Source organism: Schistocerca serialis, chromosome 1, assembly GCF_023864345.2.
Source record: "Schistocerca serialis cubense isolate TAMUIC-IGC-003099 chromosome 1, iqSchSeri2.2, whole genome shotgun sequence".
Lineage (NCBI taxonomy): Eukaryota > Metazoa > Arthropoda > Insecta > Orthoptera > Acrididae > Schistocerca > Schistocerca serialis.
The window spans coordinates 562,262,681-562,277,567 of record NC_064638.1 but is presented as its reverse complement, the minus strand read 5'-3'; the positions used below and the strand labels follow the sequence as shown (position 1 = coordinate 562,277,567).

The 14,887-nt window shown below is 39.1% G+C and overlaps 1 protein-coding gene across 1 annotated transcript in view; it reads right to left on the bottom strand.

The window, feature by feature from the left end:
* LOC126475691 (protein disulfide-isomerase A6 homolog) overlaps positions 1-14,887 on the bottom strand; it is a 44,349-nt gene that overhangs the window by 14,990 nt on the left and 14,472 nt on the right. The window contains exons 3-5 of the mRNA XM_050103486.1: positions 9,364-9,591; positions 3,492-3,653; positions 3,169-3,378 (exon numbers count right to left, since the gene is read on the bottom strand). Of these exons, the coding sequence (XP_049959443.1) occupies positions 3,169-3,378; positions 3,492-3,653; positions 9,364-9,591 (600 nt within the window). The remainder of the gene's footprint in view (positions 1-3,168; positions 3,379-3,491; positions 3,654-9,363; positions 9,592-14,887) is intronic.

Genomic DNA, 14,887 nt, shown 5'->3' with positions numbered 1-14,887 from the left:
CTTCAAACCCAGATGTTCATCAGCTTTCAAAATTGCTTGTAAAAGGTCAATAAATTATTGTATAAAATGAACCAAGAGACCCTTGCACCCAGCTACTTTGGCGGATCAGATGGAGCTGATTGTTACGAGTCATCATCACTATTATGACAAAAGTCATCTACAAGAAGTTGAGGAAATGTCACCAATGGAGAAGGAGCTTCTACAGCGTAGGTCTGGGCTTGATTTTACTGAAGATGCCCAAATTTGTTCATAACATAACGCATTGTTGATAACAAAATTTCTGTTCTTGCAGAAGACTTGCTGCAACCCACTTGGTAGTAAAGAACAACACGTAACCAAGAAGATTTTAACAGCAGTAACCATTGCGATGTCTGATTGGTTGAAGTTACCGACTAATGAAGTTTTTTAAACCTGGTCAGAAAATTGGTACCAAATGTGGCCCAAAAAGAATCATCCTACCATAATAAGCAAGAATCACCATCTACTGAAGATATGGATGTTGTTGATGCTCGTTTTACTGCTAATACTTCATTATCACCACATGGTGAATCACCATTAAAGCTTCAACAGATCAGCAAAAGGCATTCAATGGGATACATAAAGAGCAAAGTTCTGAAAGCCTAAGGCAGCATTACTAAGGTAATTGCCACAGCTGCTGGTGTGAGCCAAGTAGCCATTGCTCAAATGCAAATGGAAAAGTGCCAGAAATGTAAAGATATGGACATGTTAATTTAAAAACTTAAGATATTTCAGGCTTCAAGAAATAGCAGTAAAGTTCAAATTTTGACCCTGGCCCCAAATACCTGGACTATTGAAAAAACAGCTAAGGAATTTGCTGTTTCGACTAAAATGGTGAAGAAGTCTAGGAAACTAGAGATGGAAGATGGAATTTTGGCAACACCTGCAAACTGAAAAGGGAAGATTCAGAAGCAGAAGCAGAAACACCTGCTCCTTTGTAACCTAAAAAATAAAAATAAAATAAAATAAAAAATAAAAAAAAAAAATAAAATAAAAAAAATCATTGTTTATTGTAAGCAAAATGAACTCAACTAAGCTTCTCAAAATTTTGTGAACTTGGCTTCAGAAACACCCAGCCGAGGTTATTAGAGAGTTGGGTGGGGGGGGGGGGGAGGAGTGGGGGGGGATGGGGGGAGGAGAAACTGTATGCAGTTTAGACTTGAAAGATTGTACACTGCAACAATGCTGTGAGGAATGTCCAGAAAAAATAAAACTAGAAGCTTTTCTTAAAGACCCTTTTGAAGACTATGACCCTAAAGAAACAGTGTAATACAAGCAATGGGTTCATACTACCAGAAGCAAATTGGAGACATATCAGAGCACTGCTGAAGATTTCATGGTGGCACTGATTTTCAAAATTACCAATTTAAGAAGCCATCACTTTCTGACAAAACACTAAAGTTTAAACCCTACGCAGCTAAAAAGAAATCTCGCAGGAAATTAATTAATAATATTGATGGATTTTGCTGAGAATTATTCATTTATTTTGGTGGCAAAGAATGTCAGACTATCAGCATTTGTTGTCTCTGTCGTGATAACAATTGCTGTCCATGCCCATCAAATAAAGCTAATCGCATATTTAAAGACAAAGATTGAAAACATGAAGAACATTTATTTAGTGATGGTTCAGCTGCTCTGTATAAGAATTCCAAAAGTTTCATCAATTTATGTCTGCATGAAAAGGATTTTAGCACCACTGCCGAATGGATTTTTTTTGGAACAAACCACAGTAAATCACCATGTGCTGGCACTGGGGGAACAGCAAAAAGACTAGCACTCCTTAGTAGTTTGCAGAGGCCCTTAGATAACCAAATATTGACTCCATATGATTTGTTCAAATTCTGTGATGATAGTAGTCCAGAAAAAGTTTTTTATGTAGCAAATGAAAAAAAAAAAAAAATAATAATCATCCGGATCAAGAAACAATGTTTGACATGGGACATACAATATCTGGAACAAGAGAAAATCGTCAGTTTAAGCCAATTAATCGAAATCAGCTCGGAGAAAGAGTTTACAATGATGCTACAGCATTCACAGTTAATGCCCCTGAAGTAGATGATGAAATTCCAGCAATCTCAATTGCAAATTTACAACCAGGACAGTATGACAATTTCTGGCAAGTTGTAAGAGTCTGTCAAGTTTCACATGAACAACAAGATGTCCTCATCAGCCACATGTTACTGCTTGTCCCTTCCATTGGCCAACTGCTAAAACCACCTGTTGGATTCCTGAGCAACATATTTTCATTATTTTCATGACTAAAAGCACCTTCAACATCATCATCAGGAAGACAATACTGTTTTTTCAATTTGTCCTTGACAAAACTTTGGAGCTATTTAACCAAAAATGGAACTGACTATTTTGTGTTTTTGTTTTGAAAATTTGCTGTGTTGTTTATTATACTTGTTTTATAGCATATGTTAAATTACTGTTTGAAACTGATTTATATAGTCAAATAAAAAAATTAATTATGGGAATTCATCTGAAAAATATTTCACTTTTCAATCTTCTAGAAGTGCAAAACTAATAACTCTTGAAACGTACTCTTACTCAGAAAGATCCAGAAATTAAACAATATAGCTTTGAAACTTAAAGCATGCTCTTTCCAGCTGTAGTAAGAGAAACAGTCGAGATATTGCCGCCCCCCCCCCCCCCCCCAAATACTCAAATTTGAACGTATAAAATTTTGGCCAACTTTGCAGGGGCGTATCTTTTCATCTAGGCATCCAATGTTAGTTAAATTTCATCCATATATAGACATCATAGATAGGAATAACCCTCTGAAGTTTTGGTGTGATTGGTTTATACGAAAAGTAGGAGTGGTCGGTCAAACCTTGGCTCTCAGAACAGCACACCAAATTTTTTGGCCACTTTAGAGGCTTACATCTATATTTAGGTGTGGCTGAATCCCAAACTTTTGCCATGGTGTGATTCAGCATGAAATGTTGTCTATGTATATTGAGGCAAGTAAGGAGAATTACACCTAACTTTTAATCCACTACATTCTAACAGAGTTATTTACTATTGAGACAACTTTTATTTCTTCTTGTTCATGATTAGACACACACACACACACACACACACACACACACACACACACACACACACACACACACACACATTACTAGCTTTATTTGTTGAATGACTGACCTGTTTCACATCTGGAGCAGGAACATTTTCTGCCAGTTTTTCCATTGCCCATGTTACTATATCACTGCTTGTCCTGCCACCAGTGTAGTCTTGAGCCGAGCTTGATTCCTTCCTGCCAGGTCCAAAATATTTTATTGTAGGATATCCCTGTACTCCATATTCATTTGCTGTTACAGTATGTACTGTTGCATCTAAAGCGCCAAGTTTTACCTACAACAAAGCAATTCATTTTAAACAAATAAGAGTTAAAATATCAAACAGTTTCTTTTTATTTTTCTCGGTTATCTACCTCTACATAAATATATGCAACCCATAGTACTCGCCTTTCCTTTCAGTTCAGTAGCTGCTTTAGCCCAATGTGGTGCAAGATTCTTACAATGGCCACACCAAGGAGCATAAAATTCAACCAGCCAAATATCTTCAGAATCTAAAACTTTTGATTTGAAGTTACTGTCTGTCAGTTCAATGACATCTTTTGGATCACTCTGTTAAAGACCAAAAGTTTATTTGTTAGGAATGCTTTTATACATAAATGTTATATTTCATTAACAAATATTCTGACAAAGTACAAATGACAACAACAAAGATTACGCTCAAAAGTTCTGGAACAGCAGCGCATGTTTACAGTTGCAAGAATACAATTATTGAAACATATACAGTTGCAAACATAATTTGGCACTACTCAATTGAGCCAAATATGAACTGTGAGACAGTCTAATGGGGAACACTTATTTCATGAACTTCTTTGTAAAACTGTTTCACCATGGATGCAAAATATCTAAGAAATGTGAAATATCCTCAGACTTCAGGAAGAGTGTAATAATCCCAATACCAAAGAAGGCAGATGATAATGGGTTATTTACACTCACACTGTGTTGTCAGTTTAGTAAGTTGTGGTCGCAAAATTATAATACAAATTATCTGTAGAAGAATTGAACGGCTGGTAGTAACTGAACTAGACAAGGAAGAATTTCAGTTCAAGATAAACTGAGGAACATGAAAGGCAATATCGACTTGAACTTAGTAAATAGGTTGAAGAAAAACAAACCCACATTTACGAATGCAGAAAATCTTTTTGACAGTACTGACTGAGATACAATCTTTGAAATTCTGAATTTGTCAGAGGTAAAATACGAAGGAGAAAAAGGTGATCCACAACTTGTACAGAAATCACACTGCAATTCTAAGAGATGAAGAAAAATAACTGGTAGCTGCAGTTGAGAAAGGAGTGACACAGGGTTTTAAGCTATCAGCTGTGTTACTGAGTGTGTACATAGAGCTAGCAGTAAAGGAAATTGAGGAAAAATCTGACAAATTTATGTACCTGGAGACAAAAAAAATTACTAAATTCTGGCAGAGATGGCAAAAGACTTTAAAGACCAGTCGGCTGAAACAGATAGTATCTTGAAATGAAGTTACAAGATGAACATCAACAAAAGAAAAACACAAGTAGCAGAATGAAGCCAAATTATTACTACACGATGCTGAGGAAATTACATTAGGAAATGAGACACTAAAAATAGGAAACAAGTTTTGTTACATGGACAGCAAAATAACTAACAAAGGCTGAAGTGGAAAGGATACAAAATACAGAATAGCAACAGCAAGGGAAGAACTTCTGAAAAAGAGAAATTTGTTAACGCTGAATAAATATTTGATATGTCTGGAAGTCGTTTCTAAAATCACTTGTCTGGAATGCTGTGATGGATGGAAGTGTAAAATTAATGATAAACAGCACACATAAGAAGTGCATAGAAACTATTGGAATGTGGTGTTATGGAAGAACACTGCATATAAGTTATGTAGACTTGGTAACTAATGAAGAAGCATTGAATTTAATAGTGGAGAAAACAGCTTTATGGCATACCTTGACTGAAAGAAGGGTTAGGATGGTATGTCACATTTGCCGCATCAAGGAATAGTTATTAAAATTGTTGTAATAGTCAGACAAGGATATGCCAGCATCGGAAGTTCTATTAACAGAAGACGACAGCAATGACCATGTAAAACAGATTCATTCACTGGGTTTACGTACCCATCTGTGACTTCACTGATGGAGGTAGGGAGGGAGTCTGCAACACAGTACTGGTACTTTGTCAAGTCTCAATGCAGTCTGTGGATTGTTCCAGGAATCAAAGCAGTGACTTAACATGCATCATACATGATCCTGGAGTAAACATGATGATAGGTTGACTCCAAATGTACATATTACCACAGTCTGAAATGTCAAGTTATTCATAGTAATATGACCACGAGCTTCACTATGTTGAGCAACAGTGAGTACCACCAGCTGGTGTCCTGTAGATCATCAGTGCAAATTCGAAACTGATTTGCTCCACTTCTCTTAAGCACTCTTGGATAATTCAACTTCAAGTATTTCCTGTTTTAAATCGCTCTCAATTTTTATACATGAAAATCCACGAATGTTTAGAAAACCATTAGCCTCACCACTGTTGTCTCTTGCCTCGTGCTTTTATATGTGCAAACTTTTGAGTCCAATTGGTAGCTGATACACTGTTTCAGTATATGACTTACTATACGAGGATGGTGTGAAAAGTTCTCTAAATCAACACGAGAGGTCAGCACTAGTGCAACAAGTTGTTCACGTGATATTCATTGCAATGTTGCCTGTAAACACAAGCCACGTCAGTGCTCTTGGAAGAGAGCTGTGGCAGTGACGTGGCTCTGTTAATGTTCCCACGTAGTGATTTGTGAAGATATGGGGGCGGGGGGGGATTATCGAGATTCAAGCAGTGACTAAGTACTTCATGAAGAAAGATATGAAAGCAAAGGACATTCATGCCGATTTACAGAATACACGGGTAGACTCTGCTCCTTCATATTCAACTGTTGCCAAATGGACAAATTAATTTAAATTAGGTCGGAAGATCTTAGATGATTATCTGCACAGTGGTTGACCAAGATGTGTGACTACCCCAGAAATTATAGCAAAAGTGCACAAAATGATCATGGAGGACCGATTGAAAGTGCGTCAAATTCCTCACGCTTGCCAGATGTCATCTGAAAGGGTATATTGCATTTTAACTATAGAAATGAAAAAAAAAATTGTCTGCAAGATAGGTGCTGCTACACTTAATGCTATATCAAAAATGGCATGATAATGGACATATCGGAACAATATCTGGCCCATTTTAGGAGAAATGAACAAGATTTTTTGTGCCGGTCTGTGACCACAGACGAAAATTGTGTGCACTACTATACCCCAGAGACAAAACAACAGTCAAAGCAGTAGAAACAGGGTGATTCCCTGCAACCACAGGAAGCTAAGACAATTCCTTCGGCACGAAAGGTCATACATCAGTGTTCTGTTTGTAGATTATCTCCCCACTGGGCAAACAATTACTGGAGAATACTATGCTAACCTCCTGGACAAATTGCAACAAAAAATACACAAAGAAGGGCCAGGTTTGGCAAGGAAGAAAGTCATCTTCCATCAAGACAATGCGCGCCTGCACACATGTACCATCACCATGGAAAAATTACACGAACAAACGTATGAATTGTTGTCACACCCGCCTTATTAACCTGATATGGCTCTGTCAAACTTCCATCTTTTCCCAAAACTGAAAATTTTTCATGGTAGATGAAGATTCACTTCAAACAAAGAATTGACAACCACAGTTGATGACTATTTTGCAGGCCTGGAGAGAACTAATTTTCAAGATGGGATCAAGGCACTGGAACATTGTTGGAAACCAAGTGCATTAATCTACAAGGAGACTACATTGAAAAATAAAGAGAGATTCAGTGATGTAAATACTTTTTTCCTATTCCATTCTGAGAACTTTTCAAACCATCCTCTTACATTGGCACTCAACTTTATTTTCAAAGTTTTGAGTTTGATAAGTGAGGTTTTCCAGTTCTCAACTCTTATTAATTACAGGATCTGACGATGTAAATTGCTAAAACATATTACTTGAAATAACGTAATAACAAAAATGAAGTAATCTAGACGACATGACTCAGGAAATTCATTATGATCACTGATTCTTATCAGTACTTTACTTTCTTTATTAACTGTCAATAATTTAGTAACTTGTAAAATATTTAGGCTCCCTGAAAACACGTGAGAAACATTTAAACAAGGACTATAGTACAATTTTTGCAGCATCTAATGAATTAAAAAAATAAAGGAAGTTTTGTTAACCATCCATAAAAATCCTATTGCTAAATGGGATTTGTTACACTAAACCTCAATGCTGCTTCCAAATTTACCCATCTGATTCACTTAACTAATGTGTGTTACAGTCCAGTGTACCTTTCAATATACAGGGTGATTATAATTAAACTTTCAAACAGCTGTAGAAACAACACCACTGGTCAAAATGACATCAAATTGCAACGGAATATTATCAGTGAAGGGGGAAATGTATGGAAGAAGAAAAATAAAGAGTTACAAAATGTAGCAACAGATGGCGCTGTAAGCATCATAATAGGGGTCAACTACAAATGACAAATGAATCTTACAACGATGCCCAAAGTGTACGTCTGACATTAGAAAAACTGTACTACTTTGTGTGGATGGGTGTACAGATGTGCTACTGTTACTTGCGTAAGCCCATCCACCACAGCAATGAAGATGTGAAAAAAATCTGTTTTTAATTATCGTTGAGGCCAAAAGCTGCATAAAAAGCATCAATCAAAATCAAACCAGATGATTAATTTCCACGTGACTGGCGCGAAACATGTTCAATGTGCTGTCCACCGTCTTCTGCAACAAGTTGAAATCGAGAAACAGCATGTTCCACAACTGATCAAAGTGTTTCCGGGGTCACATTCAGAATGTGTTGTGCAATGCGTGCCTTCAATGCAGCTAAGTTTGCAATAGGAACCCTGAACACATCTTTCAGATAGCCCTACACCCAGAAGTCACATGGATTAAGATCAGGTGATCGGGACAGCCAGGCTGTAAGGAAATGGCGGCTGACAATTCTAGCACTTCCGAAATGGCACTTCAGAAGCCACTTAACTGCATTTGCAATGTGCGGAGATATGCCATCTTTTATAAAAATAATCCCATCCACACCATTGGAGAGCTGGTATGAAGTGGTTGCACAAAAAACACTCATAGCGCTTATAAGTGTTGGACAGGTAACAGGACCGGAAGCACCAGTCTCTTTGAAAAAATATGACCCTATGATAAATGACACTGTAAACCAGCACCACACAGTGACCTTTTCAGGATGAAGTGGCACTAGTTTATTTGCATGTGGATTTTCCATTGCCCACATTCGAGAATTCTGTGTATTGACATTTCCTGTCAGATGGAAATGGGCTTCGCCTGTCCACAAAATCTTCCACAGCCAATCATTGTCCACTTCAATGCGAGCAAGAAATTCTAAAGCAAAGGTCTCTCTTGCTGGCAAGTCAACAGGAAGCAACTCTTTCACATGGGTAATTTTTAATGGATAGCAAAGAAGGATGTTTCATAAGATTTTACACACCGTGCTCATGGGTATGTCCAATGTTCAGGAAATTCCCCATGCGCTACACGTTTGCACACCACCACTCTTCTCCTGCATTGCTATGGCCACTGCTTCCTCCGACATCAAATCAATTTGCTTCCGCCCTCTACCAGATTGCACACCAAAAGAACCCATATTTTCGAATTTCCAAATCATTTTCTCCAGAAACACAGCAGTCATCGGACCAACGTCTTTTTTCAAACCCTTCAGTGTCCGGAACTTCTGTGGAGAGGGTGCACAGTCATCATTCTTGTAATACAGCTTTACAAGCAGACCACAATCCTGCATTGAGACAGTCATGGCAAGTTTCGCAGATGTGAAAAGAGGAAAACTGTGTACTCGGCGTGTTTATACCACCTTCAATGGGTCGTGCGCATGAAAGGTGTTTTCCATTTACGTATTCCAACACATACAGCGCCATCTACTGATCAATTTTCACACTTTTTTTCCTTCTGCCATACGTTTTCACCCTGCTCCTATAATATTCTGTTGCAATTTGATGTCATTCTGATCAGTGGTGTTATTTCTACAGCGTTTTGAAAGTTTAACTTTGATTATAATCACACTGTACACCAATTTAAAACTTTTAAAGAAATATTTAGAGAGTCACTGCTAACAATAAATAAAACATGTATTTTAAACATTTTTAAACATTTCAAGCAAGAGAGCAGCAACAAAAGTGATTATTAAATAATTGTTTAATTTTTACCTTTGAACTGCTACCACTTCGTTTTCCACCAAGTTGAATGTTAACTTTATCCCTAAGTGCTTTAAATCCAGAATCAACAAGTCCTTCAGCTGTTCTAGGACCACTGTAATCTTCGGGTTTGCTCTTATCTGATCCAAATATTTTTACAGTTGGAAATCCTCTAACACCATACTGGGAACTTAAAGACTTGTGTTCATCTGCATTCACTGCTCCTACTTTAATAACACCCTGGAAGAAATAAAACAAATTAAAATGAACAATATTTCTCCCTCTATGTGATTAATTGAAACATTGTTGCGCATCTTAAATTAATAAATATAAATTTTTGACTGCATACAAGAAGTATGTATGCTTTTATTATTCTTTCCAGGAAGCCCGAATGAACCAATTAGTAATGTATTCTTAAGATTATTTGAGGTATACAAGTCCTGGAGAGATACCACATCACAGGAAGATTGTTTTGTCTCTGGATAAGGGGGGGAGTGGGGGGAATTAAAATAAAATAACAAAAAAATAAAATCGGGCAACTAGTTTTCTGCCAGATTCTAGCCCAGTAGCTTGATGAATAAATTCAGGTTACTGTACAGTCAACTATTTCCTCATTATGTCTCATATTCCTGACATTTCCACATGACAAAAGTTAGAATAAATCACAAGTAATTGAACCAAGAAATTCCAATGGATACTTGCGACATCAAGCACAAAACCACCAACAAACATACAGAAAGAAAACTGACAAACTATGTATCAGCAAATATAAAAACAATTTTAGAAATTTTAATTAAGTATCTATTTAATATATTCAACGATAAGAGGAGTACTCAGCATTAAGAACCAATATGAAGCCACTACCAAAGCCACTCAACATAAAGTGAAATCATCATATTGCATGTCTTCTCCAACATGAAGCCATGAACCACAAAAATTACACGATTCAGTGTAAACGGAAAATGGTAAAATCGAACCACTGAAGGCAATACTGGTGCCAGAGCTGACAAATAATTTACGAAAGAGTAAAAATGCAAGAATCAGTCCAGTATATAGCCCAGAACAGACAAGGGGTCTTCCAGAGTTCATCTATGGCAACAGAAATACCACCTGCCTCAGACCGCCACCAATTGAATTAAGGGCGATGAAAGTTAAAGAGTAAAGAATATCTTCTAGCCAAGAGATTCATAACAATAAAAGTGAGAAGGTTAAAAATGAAATGGAGAACAGCTGACCCACCAATAATACAAGGTGACAGAATTAATGAAGGCAGCATATGGGTGTGCCCAGGTGAGTGCACCCCAGGGCTCTGCATGCAATGGGATCCACCTGTTCCACAGCTGCCTCACCCCTGATCCATTACAGTATAGTGTTAAGGAGGGGAGCGGCACCCAGTAATTTCACAGAGTACTATTGTCAAAATGAAAAGTAGAATGTGGCAGAGAAAGGTGGAAACCATATCTAAAAGCAATTGGAACAGAGCTGAAGACGGGTGGTGTAGGCAGCTGGCAAAGGAGGCAGAATCAAGAGTACTTCCCATGGAGCAGGAGATGCCCCAACCCCAACCACCCTACTCCTGCACCGAGAGTAGTCAAAAATGTTATCTCTGAGAACAAAAACTACTTCCACAGAGAAAAGTAAGAACTAATTCAACTGTCTGTAAGTTGCCCACCAATATTAGAGGCAAAGAATCTGAAAGACCATACTTAAAATGGAGAGCAAGAAGAGGGCATTCCACCAGGATATGAGCTGCTGTCTAATGCTCTGCAACCACAATGTGGTGGTAGCGGCTTGTTACATAAAATAAAACTATGATTTAGTCTATTATGACCAATGTGAAGGTGACACAGGACCATGGATTTCTTCTGGGAGGAACAGAAGGAGGGTCCCAACTGTAGTCTTGACAGTGCAGAGTTTATTGGAGGAGGCAGCAGTTTATCAGATGATTTTCCATCTCAGAGTGAGGAGAGATCTTATCTGCATCCTGCAAATCCAAGCCATGGGTGGTCAAAGTGAATGTTGGGTGAGATATCACTTGTCTGGCTAAACGGCTGGCCAGTTCATTCCCCGGGATATCCATAAGACTGGGGACCCAGAGAAAGATAATGGAGCAAGCAGTGTGACCAAGACCAGATAGGCAGTTCATAAATAGCAGGCATCATAGGGAGACAAGATTAACATCACTCAGCAGCCTTGAGACACCTCCCTGAGACACTACAAATTAAAACCCATGTGAGGTGGTTGTCTTAAGGAAATGTAGGGCTCTGTTAATGGCTATCAGCTACGCCATGACAACACTATACACTCCTGGCAACACATGTTCCTGACAGTCGGGAAATGTATAAACATATCCCCTATTTATGGATTTAGAGCTGTAACTGTAAATGATACTCCTGAAGAACTGAGAGGACAAAGAGAAAGAGAGGGAGTGCACCGAGCACAATATAAGGGGATTAGGCAGAGATCCCAGCAGAAGGCCTAGAGGTGCATTCCAATCTACATCTACATGGATACTCTGCACATCACATTTAAGTGCCTGGCAGAGGGTTCATCAAACCACCTTCACAATTCTCTATTATTCCAATCTCTTATAGCGCACAGAAAGAATGAACACCTGTATCTTTCTCCTTAATTTGCATTATTTTATCGTGGTGATCATTCCTCCCTATGTAGGTCAGTGTCAACAAAATATTTTCACATTCGGAGGAGAAAGTTGGTGATTGAAATTTCGTGAGAAAATTCTGTCGCAACAAAACACGCCTTTCTTTTAATGATTTCCATGATGGTTAGTTTTACCCAAGTATAGGCGTCAGGAGGTTGATGCCTTTGCATGCAAAAAGTTGGAAGGTTAGGAACTTGACAGATGGTGGTTGCATATGTGAGCAAGAGTTGGTCCCATCAGAACTGAAAACTGAAGATTCCCAATTTTGCAAAGAGATGGTCTATGGCACTAGTGGGGAAGAACCCAGTGGCCAGTCTTCCTCCACAACAATGGACTGGGTTCTACAATTTCAAAGCTTAAGTTATCACCTAGCCATAAACTTGGCAACCACAGTTCAATCTGAATGAGACGAGTGCCCAATAAATATGTGGAAGAGTAGAATGATCTGCACACCCGGAAGTGTGGGCAAGGAACCAGAAAGCATAAAGCTTTCGCATGTTACAAGTTTGATGAATATGGGGCAGCTAAATCAGGGTTTTTTTTTATTATGAATGCTGAAGAGGAGACCATAAATTCAGGACTATGGTGTCTAAAATTGAAGCAACAAACAGAAATTTTGCAAGGTTGCATTTATTTTGCCACAAAACTGTGTAAACATGTGACAGTAAAGTAGAAACTATGTAAAGAATCCAGAATGTAAGCAACTGCAACATACATAACAGTACAAAAAACCGTTCATTTTTTCCAACTTAACTGGGTTGCACATACATTCCGACAACTGATTATAGTGCCGAGTATGAGGTGTGACCACCTCTTGCAGCAATACCGACCTGACGATGATGGGGCAGGCTGTGTACGATGTCACCAAGCTCATGTTGGAGCAATAACAACCATTCTTCTTGCAGAGCTGCTCACAAGTCTTAAGGAGCAGTTGGTGGATGCTTATGTGATGGAATCTGTCTCCATAGTGCATCCCACACATGGGATTTAAATCTGAAGAGTGAGCAGGCTACCTGATGCGTCCAATCCCTTCTGTTTCCAAGAAAACATCAACCACCTGTGCTCTATGAGGTCGAGCATTATTGTCCACTAATACAAAGTCTGGACCCACAGCGCCTTGCAACAATCACACAAGGTCTCAAAATCTTGTCATGATACCTGATACTAGTTAAACCTTGCCGATTCACCAGTACAATTTTACGAAGAGCTGTTCAAGTGATCAGCATAATCCCTGCCCACATCATTAAAGTCCCTTTTCAATATTGATCTCTTTCCACAATGTTTGGATCCCGAAACAGTGTTCAACATTCCTTCCCAGATGCAAATTCGAGATTCACTCTCCAGACCAAGTCAGGGCTCATTTATGAAAAGAACATTAGCTCACTGTTCGACCATCCAAGGTGGCATGTTGACGACTCCACCCTAGACATTCCCTTCTGTGAAGACCCGTCAGAGGTACACATACAGCAAGTCTCCAACAATAAAGGCCAGTCTGCTGAAGTGTTCTGTACACTGTTTGCCTAAATACAGCACATCCAGTGGCTGCTGCATGGTCAGACGCCAGTTGCTTTGCTGTGCTGTACTGTACTGTACTGAGCCAGTGCTATTGTACCCTTACAGCCAAATAACTGCCTTCTCTTTCTGTTGTCATACATGGTCGGCCCTACCCTGGTCCTTTGGTATCTACAAACTGCCGCCACACCCGAGAAACAACAGAATGATTCACTTTAAGCCATTGGGCGACATCAGTTTCGCATACGTCTTGCTTCCATTCTTCCTACGCCTCTCCACAGAACAGAGTGTGACAGGCGTCTTCTCTGTGCCATACTGCACCATCTGTGACAGTGTAAATAGTGATTGTGAATGTGGGGCTACCAAACAAATACTACCCTGTTTGATGGGTGCCCCGACGTCATTGCTGACATGGTTGTCCCTTGACCAGAATGCCTCTTCCGCGCAGAATATGACCATGCAGACATCTCTTGACAGTTGATATGATTATATCGTGACAGACACAGGATGGGGATATAGCAGTTTATTGTTTTAATTTTGGACGCCATTGCAAGTCCAAGTTCTTGGTTCTCAAGAAGGATTCTCGGTCAGGAGTGGTATGACGACAGGAATGCACGACTTGCAGCAGGTAACAGGTAGCAATGAGAATCGGTCCAAGTGGAGGCCCAGTGGATGGCACCTTGGAGCTAGTGTTTGGCTGAGGCTGCAGGGTAGAAGCTATATGAAATGCTAAAGTTAGCAAAATGCATTGCAGGCATGATCAGTAGTCCAATGGAGGTCACTAACTGAATGGCTGACTAGATTGTGCCTCCTGGTAACCATACTGATAGGGGAGATGAAACATCCCCAAGATTTGAGAATCTACAATAGGTCAGCGACTATCCTTTCCAGAAATTTGCAGAGCACATTTTAAGGTTAATTGGTCAGCAGCTGTCTATAGATTTTGGGTTTCTGCCTGGGTGACCAATGACACTATCTTGGCATTATGAAGAAGATACCTTCGAGCCAAATACAGTTGAAGAACTTGAGGAGAAGGACCTTTTGAATAACATTCATTCAGATTTTAGATCATCTGACTATGAATCTAAGCAGGATATTATGGCACATTGTGTAGCAAGGCAAAAGCCTGAAGCAGTTCACAGTCAGTGAAAGGATCATTATACTTTTAAGCATGGCAGGTGGGTGAAGAGCAGGAAGAGGTTTTCAACATCTTGTTTATGCTTTCAAAAGGTAGGCCAGGTGATAAGAGGATGCCGACACTGTCGCACAGTGTTCAGCGAGAACATACACTTTGGTATAAAGCCCACCCTGCAGGAAGATACCAGAAGAGTTGTCTAGCTTTGGCAGCCCACACAATCTTGG